The sequence below is a fragment of the Eptesicus fuscus genome, chromosome 16 (assembly GCF_027574615.1).
Source record: "Eptesicus fuscus isolate TK198812 chromosome 16, DD_ASM_mEF_20220401, whole genome shotgun sequence".
NCBI lineage: Eukaryota > Metazoa > Chordata > Mammalia > Chiroptera > Vespertilionidae > Eptesicus > Eptesicus fuscus.
The window spans coordinates 15,199,655-15,223,993 of NC_072488.1; the positions used below are offsets into that span (position 1 = coordinate 15,199,655).

The 24,339-nt window shown below is 39.8% G+C and overlaps 1 protein-coding gene across 4 annotated transcripts in view; it reads left to right on the forward strand.

Moving 5' to 3' along the window:
* The first annotated feature begins 674 nt into the window (after window positions 1-674).
* The window catches only part of SPAST (spastin), a 48,959-nt gene continuing 25,294 nt past the window's right edge, over window positions 675-24,339 (forward strand). The window contains exons 1-7 of one of the 4 annotated variants that reach the window (XM_054728360.1): window positions 675-1,284; window positions 12,156-12,242; window positions 15,580-15,663; window positions 19,772-19,867; window positions 22,280-22,467; window positions 23,049-23,182; window positions 23,463-23,556. In XM_054728360.1, coding sequence (XP_054584335.1) covers window positions 876-1,284; window positions 12,156-12,242; window positions 15,580-15,663; window positions 19,772-19,867; window positions 22,280-22,467; window positions 23,049-23,182; window positions 23,463-23,556 — 1,092 coding nt within the window. In that variant the 5' untranslated portion in view covers window positions 675-875. The remainder of the gene's footprint in view (window positions 1,285-12,155; window positions 12,243-15,579; window positions 15,664-19,771; window positions 19,868-22,279; window positions 22,468-23,048; window positions 23,183-23,462; window positions 23,557-24,339) is intronic. The other 3 variants (XM_054728359.1, XM_008162259.3, XM_028140147.2) reach the window with 3 other exon arrangements.

Below are 24,339 nucleotides of genomic sequence, written 5' to 3' on the forward strand. Positions count from 1 at the left end.
TATTTTAAAAAAAGGGGGGGGAAGGGGATAACTGTGGATTCCTCAGTAAACTATAGGACAATTACTGTGCAAAATTTAAGAATTCCCTTAACTCTAATAAATTAATTCTTCATCTAAACACGTACTAATTTAGTTAAACCTCTGGAATCGTTGACTTCATCCATTGAGCTAGCATTTTCGTTTTGGTCTCTACAATTGTTTCCCTTTCAGGTAATTCCCAGATTGGTACCCACTGCTTCTGAGATGGAACTCAGATTAATCATCCTTTGAGACAAAACTGAAGTAAATAATTAAAACGATAACACTCCGAGATACAGGCCCTGCGAGCAAGCAGAACGACCTCAAACCTCAGCGGTCCTTTGCTGTGAACTGGGGATACAAGGTCGCCAGCTAAGGAGCTCCCAGGCGCAGTGAAGTCGGCCGGGCGTCGGCCCTTGACGACGGCGTAGAACCGAACTGCACACTGGGAGCTGTAGTTCCACGGAGAAAGGGCCGAAGGGAGAACGCCGCACACGCGCACTAGGAGCTCTGGGCAACAAAGACGGCGGCGTGCGCGCGCGCGCGCCGGAGAAAGAGACGGGAGGGCGTGCACGCGCGGCCGCGGCTCTGAGCTACTAGAGGCGGCCGAGAGGACAGAGAGAGGGAGGGGCCGAAGCCACCGACCTCGGGAAGCGGAGAAGGGGTTGTGCTCTGGGCCGCACGCAGAGAAAGGGGCGGGGCCGGCGGGCGGGCGGGGCGCGAAGGTGCCGAGCTCCCGGGACCGGCCGGCGCGCGGGGCTCTGCGGCCCTCGCCGTCCCAGTGGCCGCTGCCGTCATTTGGTCGCCGTCGGTGTGCGGGAGGCGGGTTATGGCGGCGGCGGCAGTGGGAGTTGTGGATGAATTCTCCGGGTGGACGAGGGAAGAAGAAAGGCTCCGGCGGCCCCAGCAGCCCGGTGCCTCCCAGGCCTCCGCCCCCCTGCCCGGCCCCCGCCCGGCCCGCCCCCAGGCCGGCCCCTCCGCCGGAGTCGCCGCATAAGCGGAACCTGTACTACTTCTCCTACCCGCTGGTCGTAGGCTTCGCGCTGCTGCGTCTAGTCGCCTTCCACCTGGGGCTCCTCTTCGCGTGGCTCTGCCAGCGCTTCTCTCGCGCCCTCATGGCCGCCAAGAGGAGCTCCCCGACCGCGCCGGCCTCGGCCTCACCCCCGCTGCCGGTGCCGGGCGCGGAGGCCGAGCTCGTCCGAGCCTTCCACAAACAGGCCTTCGAGTACATCTCCGTGGCCCTGCGCATCGACGAGGACCAGAAAGGTACCTGGAGGGCTGGGGGCGGGGGCGGGGGCGGCGGCGCCGCCAGGGAGAAAGCCTTGGGGCAGCCGCGGGAGGGCTCCACACTGCGACCCTTTCCTGCGGGAGCCGGCGGTGCACCCCTAGAACTGCTCCTCCCCGGGAGACTGCTTCCCCGCAGTCAGACCTTCATCCTCGGCGATTCTCAGTTAGAACCTCTCCCTTTTCGGGGCACCCTAGCTGTCGACTCTGTTTCAGACACCAGCCTTTTCTCACACTTCTCATGACCCAAGTCCCTGTTGGACCTCCAGACGTGCTGGGTGACAGGTGACAGTTGTCCTAGGGTGACCACACGGATCCCTTCCAGCACTGCGAACAGTGTGTGGCTTCCTCTGAGCCAGGTTCCCAAAAGGTTTTGATATCGAAGAAGCTGTGACTTGTTAAAAGGCTTTTAATGAAAGCAGACTACTGTAGTACTGGGGGAGGGGGGGGGAGAGGACAAATAATGACTTAATTTTGAAAGGAACAGCTGCATGTGATTACAGCTGAATTTGCATTTTGTAAAGTTTAATGACAGTCACTTTATCCATGTAAGGACTACTAAGTATTTTTTCAGTGAAGTTCTATTTTAGCATAAAACTTTTGCCCCTGGTTAATGTTATCCAAATCAGTATTCCAAGGTAGCTCTGAGTGTCTACATTGAAATGTTAAACGAATGAGAAGGATAACTTATACATATCCCTTTACAATAAAACGTAAAGATTTTAAGATAATGTACGTTAGTCTTTCTATGTACCAGGTACTGTGCTCTTAGCTTTGCATGTGTCATCTAGTTAATCCTCTCAATTACCCTGTGAGGTGAAGGTGCTGTTAGTGTCATCATTTCACAGATGAACAGACTGAGGCTCAAACCTCAGTGATTCCAAACCTTTGCTAATTGGTAATGTAAATGTTTTTATGGAAGACGGTAAATAAATGCTGAGATCTTGTCCCTCTAACTACCAAAGAACACTTTTCCACCACACCTCAGTTAAGTACTCACTTGCATTGTCCTTTTTATATATATAAAATATATATACATATATATATATATATGTATATATATTTTATTGATTTCAGAGAGGAAGGGAAAGGGAAAGAGATAGAAACATCAATGGTGAGAATCATCTATCGACTGCCCCCTAGATGCCCCTCACTGGGGATGGAGCCTTGTAACCTATGACTTCCTGGTTCATTGGTTTGTCACTCAACCACTGAGCCACACCAGGGAGCTGTCTTTTTTTCTTTTTCTTTTTTTAATACCAATCTGCACTTCATTTGTAGTCTTTCTCTCCACTACCAACTCCAGAAACTGTTCTAGAATTTCTGTTTTGTTGAAACCTATTTCCTTTGTGGGGTCTGAGAGTGAGAAGTAGGTTATAAGGATAGAGACAGATATTCAAGGTTTTGGACAGAGCAAAGGTTAAGAGAGTTCAAGAAAGAGGAGACATTTAAGAAAAGAATGCCAGCTATTTGTGGAAGGAAGTGTTCTGTTAACTGCTTCATTCTTGACCACCTCTTAGGAACATCCAGGGTTCTCTTGGGAGGATGAAGAAGGGTCCCATCAGTCCTTCCTAGAGAAGCACTGTTTTATTGCAGTAGCCTATTCTTACAGGGTCCTCTGAAGTTGACTAATTTAGGTCAAAGATATTATAGGATAGAGGAAATATGTTTAAGGGTAGGTTATTTGTTGTGTTTAGGAGGAGAATGCCAGAAAATACAAGGAAATTTTAGCTTAACGCTGGGTTATGGGTGTTGGAGGTAGGATAAGAGGAGAGGTCGAGGAAAACCTAAGTATGAAAAAAAGGAGCCTGGACTTTTAGATTTAAAGAGAAATCAGTTCTGTGTGAGGGATAAGTGACAGAAGTAGAATTCAGACCTTGGGTTTCAGGCTGGTGACTTATCTTTGAGTATTATATATATGCCTATATCTATTATATTTAAATCATCTTAAGTAGTTTTTTAAGTATAAATAGGTTCAGCAATCTATGTAACTCATATTTTACCTTTTTTCTACTGATAATGTTTCTCTGTTCAAAGGTTTTTGCTTTATTTATGCTTTAGTTTCTTTTCTTTTTTTTTGGCTAGTCAAATGCAGTAGTGAGAAGGGAGGCATATAGAAGGAGGTATGCTTTAGTTTCTAAAGAGGACATCAGAAATGGTCTATGATAACTCCTTAGTTTGAATTCTACAACCGATGCATCATAGGCTAAAATAAATTAGTTAAAACTGAGCCAAAACCGGTTTGGCTCAGTGGATAGAGCGTTGGCCTGCGGACTGAAAGGTCCCAGGTTCGATTCCGGTCAAGGGCATGTACCTTGGTTGCGGGCACATCCCCAGTAGCGGGTGTGCAGGAGGCAGCTGATCGATGTTTCTCTCTCATCGATGTTTCTAGCTTTCTATCCCTCTCCCTTCCTCTCTGTAAAAAATCAATAAAATATATTAAAAAAATAAAACTGAAACAAAATAGTTATATATTCATTTTCCTTTATAAATGAAGTAAAACTGAGTTTATATTGTCATGTTTTTTTTTCTATTTAAAGTTTTTCTTTTGCATATAGGAAGTTGTTGTATTTGAGCCATAATCCAATAGTTGTAAGAGTTCACATTTCAAGTCTATTTGCCTCTCAGCTATCCTAGACAGAACAAAACTTAATTCTAAGAGAATTTCATTCTCCCTCTTTCCCACTGCATTAAAATATATATGAACAAATAGAAATTAATTTGATATGCAGTCTTTTTTTTATTTTTAGTCCTCACCGGAGGATCTTTCCATTGGTTTTTTAGAGAGAGGGAAACACAGAGAAATATCCATGTGAGAGAAACACATCGATTGGTTGCCTCCTGCACAAACCCAGGACCCTTCAGTCCACGGGCCAACGCTCTACCCACTGAGCCAAACCAGCTAGTGCAATATGCAGTCTTTAAAGGTTTTCTAACTCTGTGGTAAACCATTAAGGGGCTTGTAATGTCATGCATTGCCATTCCCCTTAGCAACTTGACTTAGTTTCTAAATGTACTGTTTTTTTAAATTATTGAACATCTTTGGAAAACTGACAACCTATGATATCTATATATGGAGAAACTGAAATTTAAAGAGTAGCCCTAGCTGGTTTGGCTTAGTGCATAGAGCATTGGCCTGTGGACTAAAGGGTCCCAGGTTTGATTCCAGTCAAGGGAGCATGCCTGGGTTGCAGGCTCAATCCCCAGTAGGGGGTGTGCAGGAGGCAGCCAATCAGTGATTCTCATCATTGATGTTTCTATCTCTCTCTCCCTTCTCTAAAATCAATAAAAAAATATTTTTTTAAAAAAGAGTAAACTCACCATAGCAGAACCAAGAACAGAGTTTAGTTGAACAGATTCATAATTTTATACGTTTTGTTTTATACTAAGCAGGTTCTGTTTTACTAGTATAATGCTAACTAGAGGCCTGGTGCACAAAATTGGTGCATGGGTAGGGTCCTTAGGCCTGGCTGGTTATCAGGTCGATGGGGTCTTCCTTCTGGCTGTCGGCCAAGGCCTTCCTTCCCTGGCTGCTGGCTGCTGGCCAGGGGCCTTCCTTCGTTCTGCACTGCCCCCTGGTAGTCCACACTATCCCCTGGTGGTCAGTGCACGTCTTAGCGAGTGATCAAACTCCTGGTCGAACTCCCAAGGGGATACTGCATATTAGCCATAGATAGATAGATAGATAGATAGATAGATAGATAGATAGATAGATAGATGTAGATTTAGAGATAGATATAGGACCCCTTGGATACTTGGGAGAAAAGAGGAAGTTGTAACAGTGGTTCTTTTGGATTAACCAGAACATGATCTAACATGTTTCACACAGTGGTTCTTTTGGATTAACCAGAACATGATCTAACATGTTTCACTTGATAAGACTGCATATCGAGACTGCATACAGTGCTGCAGGTTGTCTAGGTGTGGTTCAAAAATGTAGGACTTAACAGTAAGGTTGTATCAAAGAGCTCCAGTTTCTCAGGATGTTGTGGGGCTGAAGAATCTAACATCAAGAACAGAAATTGTTTATTTTTTTTTAATGAATCTTTATTGTTCAGATTACAGTTGTTTCTCCTTTTTCCCCACATATCTCCCCACCACTCAGTTCCCACCCCCCTCTGCCCTTATCTCCCCCCCTCCCTCCCACTGTCCTTATCCATAGGTGTATGATTTTTGTCCAGTCTCTTCCCATACTCCCCACACAGACACCCCTTTCCCCCTGAGAATTATCAATCCACTCCCATTCTAGGCCTCTGATTCTATTAAGTTCACCAGTTTATTCTGTTCCTCAGATTTTTAATTCACTTGACTTTTAGATTCACTTGTTGATAGATATGTATTTGTTGTTCATAATTTTTATCTTTCTTCTTCTTTTTCCTCTTTTTAAAGAATACCTTTCAGCATTTCATATAATGCTGGTTTGGTGGTGATGAACTCCTTTAGCTTTTTCTTATCTGTGAAGCTCTTTATCTGCCCTTCAATTCTGAATGATAACTTTGCTGGGTAGAGTAGTCTTGGTAGTAGGTTCCTGCTATTCATCACTTTGAATATTTCTTGCCACTCCCGTCTGGCCTGCATGGTTTCTGTTGAGAAATTAGCTGATAATCGTATGGGAGCTCCCTTGTAGGTAACTAACTGTTTTTCTCTTGCTGCTTGTAAGATTCTCTCTTTGTCTTTTGCTCTTGGCATTTTAATTATGATGTGTCTTGGTGTGGTCCCCTTTGGATTCCTTTTGTTTGGGGTTCTGTGCGCTTCCTGGACTTGTAAGTCTATTTCTTTCATCAGGTGGGGGAAGTTTTCGTTCATTATTTCTTCAAATAGGTTTTCAGCATCTTGCTCTCTCTCTTCTTCTGGCACCCCCATAATTCTGATGTTGGTTCGCTTGAAGTTGTCCCAGAGGCTTCTTACACTATCTTCAACTTTCTGAATTCTCTTCTCTTCATGCTTCTCTGGAGGAGTGTCCTTGGCCTCTTTGTATTCCAAATCTTTGAGTTGATTCTTGCAATCCTCTAGTCTGCTTTTGGGTCTCTGTATAATATTTTTTATCTCAGTCAGTGTATGTTTAATTTCTAGTTGGTCCTCATGGAATTTATCGGCCTTTTCCATGAAATTCTTGAAAAACCTTATAACCGTGGTTTTGAACTCTATGTCCAGTTGCTTGTTCTCCTCCATTTCTTTGGTTTGGGATCTGTTTCCTTGCCTTCTCATTTTCGCTGCTTCTCTGAGTTGGTAGGGTAGCTTTGTGTACTAGGTGTCCTATTGGTTCAACGGGTCAGCCTCCCAGTTACTTGAGGTGGACACTCTTGGTGTACCCTTGTGTATTGTGTGTCCCCCAGCAGGAGCTACAGCAAGGGCTAGTTTTCTCCTCCTTTGCTTGGGCGGATTTGGAGCAGTCTGACTAGAGCTACAGTTAATTTGGTTGAGCTGTCACAGAACAGGCCATTTATATGCAAAAGCCGCTGTGTGGAGCCTGGGCGGGTTTGTAGAATGTGCGGGGCGGGGCCTCAGGGCTGGGCGGGGTCTCAGGGCGTCACTAGGCTGGGGCGTGGCCAACGGCGATGGCTGCCGTCAGCCCTCTCTGCCTTTCCACGTTTCCAAGTCCCTGCGCCCAGCGCTCCAGCGCAGTAAACAATGATTGCTGGGTGCACCACTGCAAAAAAGTCACTCTCACTTTCCGACCCGATGGCCGAGAGTCCAGCTTCTCCCCGTAGGTGTCTGGGTCCCCCGAGTGTCCCCAGAAACTGGATTTCAGAGTGATCGGAAGCTTGTCTCCCTGCGGGTTGAAGAAAAGCCGCCCGCCGCCGGCCCGATTCGCGTGCCTCCGTACCTCAGCTTTTCAGCGTTTGTGCTCCTTTCTCTTCTTAGCTGTATATCTTCCACTCAGCCAGCTTTCCCGTGGTTCTGGGTGGTAGATGTTTTGTCTTTTAGTTGTATTTTTGAAATTGTTGTGTGAGGCAGCAGATTAGTTGTTTAACTATGCCGCCATCTTGGTTCAAGAACAGAAATTGTTTAAATAAAATATTTTTCTAATTATTCCTAGTTAGTTTGTATTAAAATGTCAGGGTTTTTACTTTTGGCAGGAACCGCCATCTTCCAGTTAATTCGCCAAAATGACTAACACAAAGGGAAAGAGGAGAGGCACCTGTTAAATGTTCTCTAGGCCTTTTAGAAAGCATGGAGTTGTTTCTTTGGCCACATACTAGGTGTACCAGTTAATAATGCGGATTTTTTTCAGTAGATGGCATTACACATATGTTGATATATATGCGATTTGATATGTATGCTATTTTGTTGTATTGACAGCAAGCCTCAAAACTTCATATGTCAAATTTGCTGAAGGTGTTAACATCATAGCTATTTTTACGCTTAAAAATGTCGAATTTTGTGCCAAAAAATAAGCATTTGTGGGAAGTTTTAATTCATTATTTTGAAGAAAGTGCTGCTGGAAGTTACCATATACTTTGGGAAGCTTATGGTGGACATGCTCCATCTCAAGATACTTGTGAAAGCTGGTTTAAATGCTTTAAACGTGATGATTTCTATGTGAAAGACAAAGAACGTCCAGGTCAACTAAAAAAATTTGAAGACCAACAATTAAAAGCATTATTGGATGAAGATGCATGCCAAACTCAAAAACAACTTGCAGAAAGATTAAACGTTGCTCAGCAAACAATTTCCGATTGTTTACAAGCAATGGGAAAGATTTTAAAGGAAGGAAATGGGTGCCACATCAACTGAACAAAAGAGAAATGGAAAACTGAAAAGTAATCAGTAAAATGTTGCTTCAACGGCACAAAAGGAAGTCTTTTTTGCATCGAATTGTGACTGGCAATGAAAAGTGGACTTATTTTGAGATTCCGAAATGCACAAAATCCTGGGTTGATCCAGGTCAACCATCAACATCGACTGCAAGGCCAAATCGCTTCGGAAAGAAGACAATGCTCTGCTTTTGGTGGGATTAGGAAGGTGTGGTGTATTATGAGCTTCTAAAACCAGGTGAAACTATTAATACTGATCGCTACCGACAACAAATAATCAATTTGAACCATGCTTTGATCGTGAAACGACCAGAATGTGCCAGAAGACACAGCAAAGTAATTTTGCTTCATGATGACGCACCATCGCACACTTCAAAACCAGTTAAAGACACGTTAAAAGATCTTGCCTTGCCCTAACCCAGTGGTCGGCAAACTCATTAGTCAACAGAGCCAAATATCAACAGTACAATGATTGAAATTCCTTTTGAGAGCCAAATTTTTTAAACTTAAACTTCTTCTAAGGTCATTTCTTCAAAATAGACTCGACCAGGCCGTGGTATTTTGTGGAAGAGCCACACTCAAGGGGCCAAAGAGCCGCATGTGGCTTGCGAGCCACAGTTTGCCGACCACGGCCCTAACCAGTTTGGCTCAGTGGATAGAGCATCGGCCTGCAGACTCAAGGGTCCTGGGTTCGATTCCGGTCAAGGGCATGTACCTTGGTTGCAGGCACATACCCAGTGGAGAGTATGCAGGAGGCAGCTGATTAATGTTTCTCTCTCATCGATGTTTCTAACTCTCTATCCCTCTCCCTTCCTCCCTGTAAAAAAAAAAATATTAAATATATATTTAAAATATATATATATCTTGCCTAGGAAGTATTAACCCACCCGCTGTATTCACCAGACCTTGCTCCTTCAGATTACCACTTGTTCCGATCATTGTCATACGCACTTTCTGAAATTGGGTCTCTGAATGGTTTGCCTCAAAAAAAAGAAAAATTCTATTGGGACGGTATCCACAAATTACCTGAAAGATGGGGAAATGTGTAGCTAGCGATGGACATAACTTTGAATAAAGCACTTTTGATGTTTCTCTTGAAATTAATCGTATTTTCTTTGATTACAAAATCCGCCATTATTAACCTGTACACCCAGTATATACAAATCTACAAGACGGGTGATATTGTGGACATCAAGGGAATGGGCACTGTTCTACTTGCTTGTGAACAAGCAAGTTAAGGGCAAGATTCTTGCCAAGAGAATTTTACATATTGAGCATATTAAACACTAAGAGTCGAGATAGCTTTCTGAAACATGTGAAGGAAAATGATCAGAAAAGGAAGGAAGCCAAAGAAAAAGGTACCTGGGTTCAACTGAAGTGTCAGCCTGCTCCACCCAGAGAAGCACACTTTGTGAGAACCAATGGAAAGGAGCCTGAGCTGCTGGATCCCATTCCCTATGAATTCATGGCATGTTAACGGAAAAAATAAAAAAGACTTCTGTGTTGATAAAAACTGTTTCTCTTGCCCTAGCTGGTTTGGCTCAGTGGATAGAGCATTGGCTTGCGGACTGTAGGGTCCCGGGTTCCTGTCAAAGGCACATGCCCAGGTTTCGGGCTCATCTCCAATGGGGGATGTGCAGGAGGCAGCCGATCAGTGATCTCTCATCATTGATGTTTCTCTCTCTCTCTCCCTCTTCCTTCCTCTCTGAAATCAATAAAAAAAAATTTTAATGTTTCTCTTATTGAGTGGAAGTGTGGCATCCCTTCCCCCTATGATTAATTAAAGAAAACTTTGTGTCCTAAAAAATATATATATACTAGTATATGTCAGGTTTTATAAAAAATAAATTTCCAGCTCAGCAGCTGGCTCAGTTGGTTGAGCATTGAACCGTGCTCCAAAACGTTGTTGGTTAGATTCCCTCAGGCCCCATATCTTGTTTGTGGGTTCGAATCCCATATGGGAGGCAACCGATAGATGTTTCTCTTTCACATTGATGTTCTTTCTCCTCTCCTTTTCTCCCTCCCTCTCCCCCTCCCCCCCTCCTCCTCCTCCCTTCTACTCTCTCTAAAAATCAATAGACAAAGTATCCTCACTCCTCAGATGAGGATTTTTTTTTAATTAGGCACCTAGTGGTACCATGTGGTTTTAATTTGTATTTCACTAACAACTAATAAGCACATCTTTTCTTGTGCTTTGCCATTTATGTCTCTTCTTTGGTAAACTGTATGTTTTGATCTTTTGGCCACTATTTTTTTTTTAATGGGTTACTTGTGTGTTTTTTTATCATTGTATTTAAGAGACCTTTATATATTCTGGTTATAAGTCCTTTATTAGTCTTGTTGTTTTGCAAATATTTTCTCCCAGTAAATCTGTGGCTTTTTATCATCTTAACTCTGTGTTTTGAAGAGCAGGAGTTTTTAATTTTAGTGAAGTCCAGTTTTTTTCTCCTAAGGTTTGTGATTTTTATGTTCTGTTTAACAAGTCTCTTTCTAAGCCAAGATTACAAAGGATTTTGTCTATATTTTTTAATAAATGCTTAGGTTTTACATGTAGGTGTGTGATCTATTTCAATTTTTGCATGTCACATGGTGGCTTTTTTTTCATATCTACACCCATTATTTTAACATTATCTTTTTTTTAAAAAATCAATTTTTTTTTTAAGGGAGATGGAGGGAAGGAGGGAGGGAGGGGGATAGAGAAAGAGAGAGAGAGAGAGAGAGAGAGAGAGAGAGAGAGAGACATCAGTGTGAGAGTGAAACATCAATTGGCTGCCTCCTAAACATCCCCTGCCATGCAATCCGGGCATGTGCCCTGACTGGGAATCAAACTGGGAATCTTTTGGTGCACGGGATGACGCTCAACAAACTTAGCCACACCAGCCAGGGCCCAGCATCATTTTTTGAGAAGGCTATTCTTTCTCCATTGAATTACATAGTCGTCTTTGTCAGAGTCAGCCAATAATATATGTGTAGGTCAGACATTCTCTTCTGTTCAATTGACCTATATGTCTGTCCTTTCTCCTGTAGTCTTTTACTTTTAGGTAAGAAATATCTATATGTATTTTATATTGTGCTGACTTATGAGATTTAAATAATGTAGTAAATCAACTACCTGTTACCAAAGAATATTAGGTAATTGAATAATTATTGAGCTGTGGATTAATTTGTAATCAGTCTTTTCATTTGCCTATGGTAATACATTAAAACTGAGAACATTTTGTTCATATGTAACCAATGAGAACTGTCATACACTGCTATTAAAAGTATAAATTGGTACAAGCACTCAAAAAGCAGTTTGTAGGTTTCTCGTGAATAGAGAATAAGTGATGAGCTGTGATCCATCAGTTCTACTTCTGAAGCATATACCTTGGAGAAACTGGCACATATGCATAAGGGGACAGGCACAAGAACATTTATTGCAGCCTTATTTGAGATGTTGAAACACTGGAAACAACCTACGTATCTTTTATTTAGGTTGTTAAATAAATTATAGGATGATATAGGATACTATACAGAAGTCAGAAAGAATGAATTAGGTCTCTATATATAGCAAATTAGATTTCAAACAATGGAGCACTGACTGGTGTGGCTCAGTTGGTTGAGTGTCATCCCCTGCATCAGAAGGTTGCATTGACCTCTGAACCAGGAGGTCATGGTTTGATTCCAGATCAGGGAACGTGCCTGGGTTTGTGGCTTGATCCCTCAGTAGGGGTTGTCCAGGAGGCAGCTGATTGATGATTCTCTCATCATTCATGTTTCTATCTCTCTCTCCCTCTCCTTTCCTCTCTGAAATCAATAAAAAAACACTTTTTTTTTCTTTTTTAAAGATGAAAGTGGGGGAGATTAAATTCAGGTCATTTACATTGGCCTCCTTTCCTCATAAGACTTCCTTCATTGAAGTCTATGTCCATCTCTTGGAGATTCACATATATGTTAAGATGCTAAAGATACTAAGAAGTCATATAGTAATAGTTTTCAAATTTATTTTATCACAAGCCTCTTTTTCATGTATACCTAATAACAGCATGCTTTGAGAGATATTTAGTTTATTCTTTATACTTGTGATATATACAAATAATTATTTCTCTTTTAAAGCAGGACAAAAGGAGCAAGCTGTGGAATGGTATAAGAAAGGTATTGAAGAACTAGAAAAAGGAATAGCTGTCGTAGTTACAGGACAAGGTAAGGTTATATTTACATTTGTTTAGGAGCCATCATATTATATTCACGATTGCCTTGATTTTAGATTCATTTGTCTTATAAAAGTATTTAAATGTTTTTAAAAATGTAATTGTTAATGTTTGTAGACTTACAGTTCATGTGTTTTTACCTATGCAGAAATAAAGTTATAACCAGAAATGCTCAAAATTGTTGATTAATTGCCTGTAGTAATCAGGCAAAAAAAACAGTATATTACTTGTGTCCTTGGACCCACTGTTAGTGATGCTTTAGTCTTATGTTAGCCATATTATTTTTGTACCAATTTTCACTATGACAGTTTCACTTTTGCCACAATAAGAAAAGGGTTGACTATAATTATACCTGGTTGCTGTGTGCATGTACATGTGTGTTTCTTTTTTCTTTTTATTAAAATAAAGTTGACATAATATACCTAGGTGTCTTTAATCCTAACCTGCCTCCAGGTATGATACCTTTCTTCCCACCCAAAATATCAATCTATAGTCATATTTTTGAAACTTTTCCTCATTGTTGAGGCAGGGGGGAGTGTTTAATCTACAGACTCCCCTTTGCACTTGTGATTATTGCTTGACTGCAGGTTAGAATATGCACTATAAATGTCTTACTTTGATTCACACTTGTCTTTTTAAAACCCAAGCAGTTATTTCTTTTTTTTTTTTTTTAATATATTTTATTGATTTTTACAGCGAGGAAGGGAGAGGGATAGAGAGCTAGAAACGTCGATGAGAGAGAAACTTCGACCAGCTGCCTCCTGCACACCCCCCTACTGGGGATGTGCCCGCAACCAAGGTACATGCCCTTGACCGGAATCGAACCTGGGACCCTCCAGTCCTCAGGCCGACGCTCCATCCACTGAGCCAAACCGGTTTCGGCCAAGCAGTTATTTCTTATCTTTACTTTCCTACCATCTAAAATAAAAAATTGGAGTCTAATATTACCTTTCAATATGTAGCTAACATTTATTGCACATTTTAATATGTGCCTAAGCATCATTGAACATGCTTCATACGTAGGATCTCTTAATTTTCACCACAACCCTACACTCTGAGGCTGTTTGCTGTTACCATTATTTTTCAGATGAATAATTTTAAGTACAGAGAAATAACTTGCTTAAGGCCTCATACCTAGCAAGTGGTGGGATCAGGATTTGAATCTAGGCAATCTGACTTCAGAGCCTGAATTCTTTTTTTTTTTATAAAATACATTTTATTGATTTTTTTACAGAGAGGAAGGGAGAGGGATAAAGAGTTAGAAACATCGATGAGAGAGAAACATCGATCAGCTGCCTCCTGCACATCCCCTACTGGGGATGTGCCCACAACCAAGGTACATGCCCTTGACCGGAATCGAACCTGGGACCCTTCAGTCCACAGGCCGATGCTCTATCCACTGAGCCAAACCAGTTAGGGCCAGAGCCTGAATTCTTAAATACTATACTGTGACTATTGTATAATACATGGGTACCACTATTAAATAAGTAAAGTTCTTCCATTTATCATAACTAAAATAAAATCAGAAGCAAAAATAATACCATGTAGGCTAAGAATCTTAGTCTTATGGATCAGTCCACCCAGTGGATGTTCATTGTGTCGCTGGCTAATACTTATATCACCTAACATCCAATAATTACAATGTATCCTATATTTGCCATGTTGTTTTTCTGTCCCTTTTTATTTTGATTACTTCTCTAGCTATTGGTCTTCTGTATAAAAGAGAGCAGAATAGAACAAGTAAATACAGGTGGTTGGGCATTTGAGAGTCATAAGTTTATGAGCATGACAGTGAATTATATACAAAATATATTTGCTGTTCTTCATCAGTTGCATAGAAGAGTTTGAAGAACATGATTTGGTTATAAGAATGGTATTTCAGTCCTAGCTGGTTTGGCTCCGTGGATAGAGTGTCAGCCTACAGACTGAAGGGTCCTGGATTAGATTCTGGTCAAGGGCACATACTTGGGTTGTGGGCTCGATCCCCAGTAGAGGGTGTACAGGAGGCAGCCGATCAATGATTCCTTCTTCATTGATGTTTCTATCTCTCTCTCCCTCTCCCTTCCTCTCTGAAGTCAATAAAAATGTATTTTTTAAAATGGTATTTTACTTAGTCAAAAATGCCTTAAAATCTACCATTAAGAGAAAAAACAATGTCAATTAAACTGACACATTATCTTCTTATCACTTAGAATTTGAATTCTAAACCATATTGAATTTGCTGTCCTATCTTATTTAGAAGACATAGCTATGATAGCAGTATTAATATCTATGACCAAGTGGTGCATGCACAGGCAGTGACAAACTACGTTATGACTGCAGCCTGGCTGATAGCAGTACAAAGTTGATATGGGTGAAACACATTCAAATTTCAAAGATTTTAAAACATAAGGAAAGTAATATGTCTCAAAATTCATGTAATACCACAGTAGATCTGAAACCATCATATAGACCTATAGCCTATTTTTTGAAAATAATATTTTACTAATATTTTAAATATATTTTTACTAGATGGTTTGGCTCAGTAGATAGAGCACTGGACTTGGACTGAAGGGTCCCAAGTTTGATTCCGGTCAAGGGCACATGCCTGGGTTGCAGGCTTAATCCCCAGTAGGGGGCTTGCAGGAGGCAGCCAATCAATGATTCTCTCTCATCATTGATGTTTCTGTCTCCCTCTCCCCCTTCCTTCTTTGAAATCAATAATGTGTGTGTGTGTGTGTGTGTTTATTGATTTTTAGAGAGAAAGAAAGGGAGAGAGATAGATAGAAACATCAATGAGAGAGAGATACAGAGGCAGTAAAGCACTGAACAGACTGTCAAATTACAGCGGGAAGGCTGGGGAGTGTTGGGGAGGGGGGGATAGAGATCAACCAAAGGACTTATATGCATGCATATAAGCACACCAATGGACACAAGACACTGGGCGGGTGGGATGAGGGCATGCGACAGGGGGTGGGGGAGGCTGGGGGAAGGTCATTGGGGGGGGGAAAAAAGGAGATATATGTACTACTATATGTAATACTTTAAACAATAAAAAAGTAAAATAAAAAATGTCAATGAGAGAAAAACATCACCAATGTTTCTTTCTCCTTCACACCCCCACGGGGGATTGAGCCCTAAACCCAGACCTGTGCCCTGACTGGGAATGGAACCAGTGACCTCTTGGTTCATGGGTGGATGCTCAAACCACCAAGCCACACTGGCCAGGCTTTTCTTAATTTTTTTATAAAGACTATGACTCCCCATGAGATTAGTTGGGCTAATATTTTATCTTAAAGCAATATTAGAAAGGAAACATAGGCATTTTAATTCTTTTTTTTTTCTTTCAGGTGAACAGTGTGAAAGAGCTAGACGCCTTCAAGCTAAAATGATGACTAATTTGGTTATGGCCAAGGACCGTTTACAACTTCTAGGTATCAATGAATTTTATAATTGGAATGAATTGTATCTGAAATGTGTGTTCATTGAAACTTTTAATATAGATGAAAATAGATCAGTGATCTTGATAATGTGATCTAGGCTTTTTTTTTCTTATAGAAAAGTTCTAACATGCAAAATAGAAGAGTATAATGATAATTATCCATCACTTAGCTTTAATAACTATCAACCCATAGTCTTGATTTATCTATACCAAAGGCTTGTAAACTACAGCCCATGAGCTAATCACAGTTCACTGCCCATTTTTATGAATTGGTACACAGCTACTCTCATTTCTTTATATACTGTCTGGCTGCTTTCATGCTACAGTGACAGAGTTAAATAGTTGATACAAAGATCATATGACTCTTAAAGACTTAAGATAGAGCTTTTTAAAATATATATTTTTTTATTGATTTCAGAGACTAAGGGAGAGAGAAATAGAAACATCAATGATGAGAGAGAATCATTGATCGGCTGCCTTCTGTACATCCCACACAGTCCAGACGTGTGCCCTGACTGGAAATCAACCGAGCCACACCGGCCAGGGCAAATTTTTCTTTCAGTAGATGATTGTATGGGGTTTGCAAGTGAAGGGATCAAGAAGCAAGATGACTGTTGTATTTTAAATTATTGATTGCACAATGTTTAGTCATTCTAAAAAGCATTAAATTAAGTTTACATTCTTGAACAAAAATGAATACGAACAGGTTCACATTAGAAGTGTACTGCTACTATGTATGTGTGTGTTTCCATGCCAGTTGGCTCAGTGGATAGAGCGTCAGCTGCAGACCAAAGGGTCTCAGATTTGATTCTAGTCAAAGGCACATAGCTTGGTTGCAGGCTCCTCCCCGGCCTGGGCCCTGTTTGGGGCCCAGGCAGGAGGCAACCAATTGATGTGTTTCTCTCACATCAATGTTTCTCTCTGTCTTTCCTTCTCTCTCCCCCTCTCCCTGAAAACCAATGGAAAAATATCCCCAGTGAGGAATATCAAATAATAAAAAATAAAACTAAACTCTACACATTAAAATAAAAAGTTCTATGGCTTTTATTCCTAGTTGTTAGTTATCAAAGCTAAGAATTTAATTTCTGATTACTTTTACTGTATAATGAATGTTTATGTGAACTTTTGTTACATTTTACTGAAGAGAGTGTTAATTAATAAAGAAGACATTTACAAATCAATGTTTTTTCTAATTTGTATCATTTTTTAAATTGACTTTTAGAGAGAGGAATGGAGAGGGTTAGGAACATTGATGAGAGAGGAATATCATCAGTTGGCTGCCTCCTGCACGCCCCCCTGCTGGGGACTGAGCCCGCCACCTAGGCATGTGCCCTGACCGGAAATCAAACCTGTGACCTCTTGGTTCCTGGGTTGACCCTCAACTGGTGAGCCATACTGGCCAGGCTCTAATTTATATCTTTGCCAACACAAAAGGTTCTTTCTCAGTATGGTGATTTGAACAGTATTATCATTGAGAAAAATCAGATGACCTACCTATTAACTAACAACAACAAAAAAACCCAGCTCCAAGGTATATTGTATCAGACGGTTCTAGGATACAAAAGCTGTGCAGTACTTTGTGCTTTGTGCAAAATGGGTAGCTGCTATTTAACCTGTCCCAGAGAATGTGTAGTGTACCATAAACCAAGCATGACGCATGCTTGTCTGACCATAGAAATGGAAGTTTAGGAGAGTTAGTATATATGTGGTGTATTTTTGCATGTATTCCTTGACTTTCTATTATTGAAGAAAATAATCAGTTATGATAACTTGGAATGTTTCAACAATATTAATGTAAAAATTGAGTCCCTATTGTGGCTGAGGCATAGGGTAGGTACTTTATGTGTATACTAGAGGCCCAGTGCATGAAATTCGTGCACTTGGTGGTGGGGGGGGGGCCTCAGCTCAGATGGTGAGAGGGCACAGGCCAGGCTGAGGGACCCCATTGGTGCAGGATCGGGGCTGGGGAGGCACCGTGGGAGGGCTCCAGGGCGTGTCCAACCCATCTCGCTCAGTCCTGATCAGCCGGACCACAGCAGCAAGCCAACCTATCAATTGGAGCATCTGTCCCCTGGTGGTCAGTGCATGTCATAGCGAGTGGTTGAGTGGCCTTAGTATATCATTAGCATATTACACTTAAATTGGTTGAATGGCCGACCAGTCGACCGGACACTTAGCATATTAGGCTTTTATTATATAGGATTTAATTTAATCCTTGAGACTGTCAGAAAACTGCAGCTAAAGCAAGTTCATCCTAGTGAGTAAGTGGTGAAGCAGGGTGTTTGTCAACTAGCAGTATTGATTGACTTGAATGGGGAAAAGGAGTGCAGCAGTGATGTAGAGTGGCAAGGAATTTCAAACTGCTACCCTCTTGAGCTTCAGGTGCTAGGTAGGCCTAGAGCCCTAGATCATGAGAGAAAATTTGTTGTTATTTGAAGTAGGGATAGAATTGAATCCTTTTATATTTTTGGTTAATTTTTAAAATAGGTGATATAGGCACATGCCACAAAGTTTTACAAGTTTAAGTGTAAAAATCAATCATCCAATACTATGCCCCAACCACTCCTTTCCCTTCCCTAGTGGCAGCTGCTGTCACCAGTTTCTCTGCATCCTTTTTATTGATTTTATAGAGAGGAAGGGAGAGGGATAGAGAGCTAGAAACATCGACAGAGAAAAACATCTATCAGCTGCCACTTGTACGCCCCCTACTGGGGATTGAGCCCTCAACCAAGGTACATGCCCTTGACCAGAATCGAACCTGGGACCTTCAGTCTGAGGGCCAACGCTCTATCCACTGAGCCAAATCGGTTAGGGCTCTCTGTATCCTTTTTAGAGATAATCTTCGTGTATAATACTAGTTCTCCCCTTATGGCTTTGTTTTCTGTAGTTTCAGTCAACTGCAGTCCAAAAATATTAAATGGAAAATTCCAGAAAGAAACAGTGTATAATTAAATTACATGCTGTTCTGAGTAGCACGATGAAATCTCAAGTCTTCTTACTCTGTCCCTTTGTAAATCATCCCTTTGTCCAGCATATCTGCACTGTATTCGCTACTCGCCTGTTAGTCACTTAATAGCCGTCTCAGTGATCAGATCAGTTATTAAAGACCACATTCATATAACTTTTATTACAATATATTATAATTGTTCTATTTTGTTAGTTATTGCTGCTAATCTGTGACTGTGCCTAATTTATAAATTAAACTTAATTATAGGTGTGTTTGTGTAGGAAAAACCATAGTATATGTAAGGGTTTGGTACTATCCATGCTTTCAGGGATCCACAGGGTCTTGGAATGTATTCCCTGCAGATAAAGGGGGACTACTGATACAATTGTGCACCAATAAGTGGTAAGGTATTGTACACATAGTTCTGAAGCGTGCTTTAGCCATTCTGTTTTATTGCCTTTATCGTTTGCTTGACGTATATTAAGGTAGTTGAAAAACATCGATCAGCTGCCACCTGTACGCCCCCTACTGGGGATTGAGCCCGCAACCAAGACACTGCTTGTAGTTTCCTTCTGTGTCATTTTAAGTACCGTTCTTTCCTGAAATGTCTTTTCTTTTTATCTTTTCAAATCCTAGCCAACTCATAGCCCACTTTTTCTGTAAAGCCTTTTTAATGTTCTCTTTCTTTTATGCTATACAATCTTTTTTTAAAAAAAAAATTGTTTTGTAGTTGCCAATTATATTTAATAAGTATATGGATGCTATAAACCATATTCATTTATTTATCTCCATACTGCTCTTTCTACCCAATGACTTGGATATACTAGATTTTCAGAAAATATTTGCTGGTGATAATAGTGATACAGAACTGCCTCGGGTTACTAAACCTGAATAAGGCGTATTTTCTTTTCTTTTAATGAATAAGGCATATTTTTAACATAGCCATTCATTTGTTAATTTCTGTTGGTATTTTAACATCTCAGTTTTTATTAATTATATTTTTAGGAAAATTTTATAAAAATGCAAAACCCTTCATCATGTAACAATCTTGTAACACCTTAACTCATTTTTCATTTTCACATGTATCATTATGTTTATTATATATTTTTTATTTTTGTTTATTTGTTCTTTTTTACCCTCCTCTGTTGCATAGAGAAGCTGCAACCAGTTTTGCAATTTTCCAAATCACAAACAGACGTCTATAATGACAGTACTAACTTGGCATGCCGCAACGGACAGCTCCAGTCAGGTGGGTTTAGGTTAACTAACATGTAAAATAATAAAGTTTGCATGCAAAGTAAAGTCCCACTTAACCTGGTAATGTTGATTTGGTTTTATAGTGGTAGTTTTGATTGTTTTTTGCTTGCACAGGGCTATGTTGAAAATACAGTATCCCCATCAGTCATAGTGTATAAACATGTAACAAGTAAGATATTACCATTCTTAACATGCTTTTTTGCAACCTCTAACTTTTGAAATTATAAAATGCAAAGATTTATTTTTCTAAGTTATAATATCCTTTTGTTTCTGTTGGATTTTTAACTTTTGTGGTTTTTTTCTTGGGTAGCTAAACCAGGTTTTTATGAATTGGGTTTTTTCCGAGAGAAATTTTTATTTTTCTTATATATCAATTTTCACATATCAGTTTTCATGTATGCTATACATGAATGTTTTATCATAATACCTGTTAGAAAAAATTTGAAGCTGAATTCATAAAGTGAGCAGAAACATTCGAGTACTATTATTTATTATGGCTTAAATTTGTTTTTCATGAACTTTAAGGTATGAACTCTTACAGAACATTAAATGCTTTTTAAATTTTGTTTTGGTGGGAAAAACCTTCATTTCCTAGGTTCTCTGACATCTTGGTCAGTTTTATTGGTGACTTCTTCAACAATAGTTTCATGTCCAGAGCTTAAATTTTATTGAAGTAAATATTGCTTTGTTTAAATTGTAGTAAGTAAAAAAGAAAAGAAAAAAGAAACACCCTTAGTCCAGACTGTAAGACCATTGCCTTCTTTATTTATACATAATACAAAACTTTCAAGATTTTAATAGAGAAGAGTTAGTGTAAGTGTATTTCTATAGGTGAAAGAGATAGTTGGTCATTAATGAAATCTTTCCCTGTGGCTTCAGTGATCCCTTAGATTTCTCACATAGGTTTGGTTTCCAGTTCAATTCAGAGCCCTGCATCAGTAGATATATTTCTCTTCTCATTTCTTCCTGTACCTGACTTAAAATAACATTTCAAGTTGAGGTAAATAATTTATCTGTTTCTCTTAGCACTACTGTGAAACGCTGACATTTTCATAAGGAACTTTTTGAAAAGAAAGAAATGTAAGAATACACCACATATAAATAATTAAGATTCCAAAGTACAGATTTGAGATCCTAATAATCCTACCAGGATAAACAGCAAAAATTTCCTACCCTTGAAAAGCTTGTATGCATTCCCGTTGTTGTCTAGATTCTCTTCTACTTTATTCCACGTGCTCAATCCCCTTATATTTTTCTGCTAAACAAAACTTTTATTTATTTTTTAAATATATATATATATATATATGTGTATATATATATACACACATATATGTGTGTGTGTATCTACACTAATAAAAGAGTAAGATGCAAATTGACTGTACCTTCGTGACACCCACTAACCAATCAGGAGTGAGTATGCAAATTAACCCAACAAAGGTGGAGGGTTAATTTGCATATGCAGGCACGGAGCAGCCGGGGGCAGGACAGGACACTTGTGGGCCTATGAGCAGTGTGGGAAGGCGGAAAGGCAGCTCCGGGCCAGAGCAAAAAGGTGGCTCCGGCCAAAGTGAAGGTGGTGCCGGGAGCCAGGGGAAGGAAGGCCTGTTCTTGCACGAATCTTCGTGCATCAGGCCTCTAGTATATATATATTGATTTTAGAGAGGAAGGGAGAGAGAGAGAGAAACATCAGTGATGAGAGAGAATCATTGATTGGCTGCCTCTTGCACGTACCCTACTAGGAATCAAGCCTACAACCTGGGCATGTGCCCTTGACTGGAATCCAACCTGGGACCCTTCAGTCCGCAGGTTGACGCTCTATCAACTGAGCCAAACCAGCTAGGGCTGATTGATTTTTTAAAAATATTTTTTGCCCTAACTGGTTAGGCTTAGTCCATAGAGCTTCAGCCTGCAGACTAAAGGGTCCCAGGTTCGATTCCAGCCAAGGGCACATGCCCGGGTTGCTCGATCCCCAGTGTGGTGCGTGCAGGAGGCAGCTAATCAATGATTCTCTCTCATCATTGATGTTTCTCTCTCTCTATCCCTCTCCCTTCCTCTCTGAAATCAAGAAAAATATTAAATAAATAAATATTTTTTATTGATTTTGGAGAGGGAGAGAGATGGAAACATCAATGATTAGAGAGAATCGTTGATTGGCTGCCTCCTGCTGGCCCCACTCTGGAGATCGAGCCCACAACCTGAGCATATGTGGCCTGACTGGGAATCAAATGGTGACCTTCCAGCTGGGCCCATTGCTTATTATTGTTTGTGCTCTGACCAGGGATGGAACCCGCAACCTTGGCATATGGGTATTACACTCTAACCAACTGAGCTTCTTTTTATTATTACTTTTATAATGTTAAACCACAATCTTCTAACCACAGCGATTTTACTATTTCCTTAATAGAAAGTGGAGCAGTTCCAAAAAGAAAAGATCCCTTAACACACCCTAGTAATTCGCTGCCTCGTTCAAAGACAGTTATGAAAGCTGGATCCACAGGTCTTTCAGGCCACCACAGAGCACCCAGTTGCAGTGGGTTATCCATGGTTTCTGGAGTGAGACAAGGCCCTGGTCCTGCACCTGCCACTCATAAGGTATTTGGAGATAGAAGTGCAAATAGAAAATTTTCAACATGATGTGCTTGCTTCAGTTTATTACAAGTACTTTATAATACCTTAAAGGATTGATAAGTTTCCATAAAATTGAATATAATTTTTTAACAAAAGTCAGGGCAACTTGCTGTTAAAAAACATATCTTATTTTACCTCCTTTTATCCTAATTAGGCTTTATTTATAGTAAGTTTGCTTATCCAGTTTTATATAATGCTATGTAGTTCATTTTAAATTTGTTATTCTTTTAATTATTTAAACCTATGTAAATGTTTTGTAACATTAAACATATAGTTCTAACAAGGATCAAAATTACATGATTGCATTGTCATAGAACCTTTTTACCTTTTAGTAACTAAATCTCTGGATAAAATCCTCTATTAACTCACTGCATGCTAAATGTACTTCTTTAGTGAATACCATTTTACCTTGGAGTAAATATACATTTTAAAAATTTTTATGTTCTTTTTTCTACTTTTGAACCTCTGTTAACCTTAAATTGATTCACTTGTGAAAACTGTAAATGTCAGTTAGTATTCTCATGTTAAAATTTGTGTCCTTTAAGAATACACCAAAAACAAATCGAACAAATAAACCTTCAACCCCTACAACTGCTGCTCGTAAAAAGAAAGATTTGAAGAATTTTAGGAACGTGGACAGTAACCTCGCTAACCTTATAATGAATGAAATTGTAGACAAGTAAGTTTTGCCATCTAAAGTGTTTTATTTTACAGTTTCTATTTTTGAATTTTATTTATAAAATGTATCATGAGTGAAATAGTTAAATACTTTGTCTAATTTACATATTTAATTCTTATCATGGTTTTTAATTATACATGTAGAAAATCATTGTTTTACTGATTAACTATAGTTTCACAGTTAACATAAAAAATGTCCATGTTTCATAGAGCATAAACTGTATTTTATAATAACTGAAGCATATTTCTATTGTGGAGATAATTGAAATTCTGTTTCTTAGTGGAATAGCTGTTAAATTTGATGATATAGCTGGTCAAGAATTAGCAAAACAAGCATTACAAGAAATTGTCATTCTTCCTTCTCTGAGGCCTGAGGTAAGGATTATATATTATTATTTTTCTGTAACATCATCTATTACTGAATCTGTAGTAGCAGTAAAGAAATATTTGAGCTATGCTAGAATTAATTAATAATTAATTAATTAATTAATTAATTTGAGCTATACTATGTTTAATTCATGTCACAGTAGATATTTTTAGGGAGGGAAATGATTATGTATGATACTGTAACAGTGGATTACACGATACAAATAGTGAACCGTAATGTAAACTATTGACTTTAGTTAATAATAATGTATCAATATTGGTTCATGTACCACACTAATGCAAGATGTTAATAATGGGAGAAATGGGAGATTAGGAGTTGTATGGCAACTCTGTACTTTTCCATTCAATTTTCTGTAAGCCTAAAACCTCTAAAAATATATATAATCTAAAAAATAAGTTGAGTATCACTTCAAATGGTTCAGCACCGTGCCCGGCTGGGATGGCTCAAATTGGTTGAGCATCATTCCATGCACAAAGAGTTTGCCGATTCGATTCCTGGTCAGGGCACATTTCCCAGTTGACAGCTGGATCCCCAGTAGGGGGTGTGTAGGAGTCAGCTGACGGTGTTTCTGTCTCATCAATGTTTCTCTCTCTCTCTCTCTCTCTCTCTCTCTCTCTCTCTCTCTCTCTCTCATAAATAAAAACTATTTTTTTGAGGGGGGGAGGAGAGTTCATACCGTTGACTCTTGCCAATCCCGATGTCCCTGAGTTTGGAATCTCTGGTTTAATTTCTCTAGAATAAAACTTCTACCTCCTTTGGTTGTGGAAGAG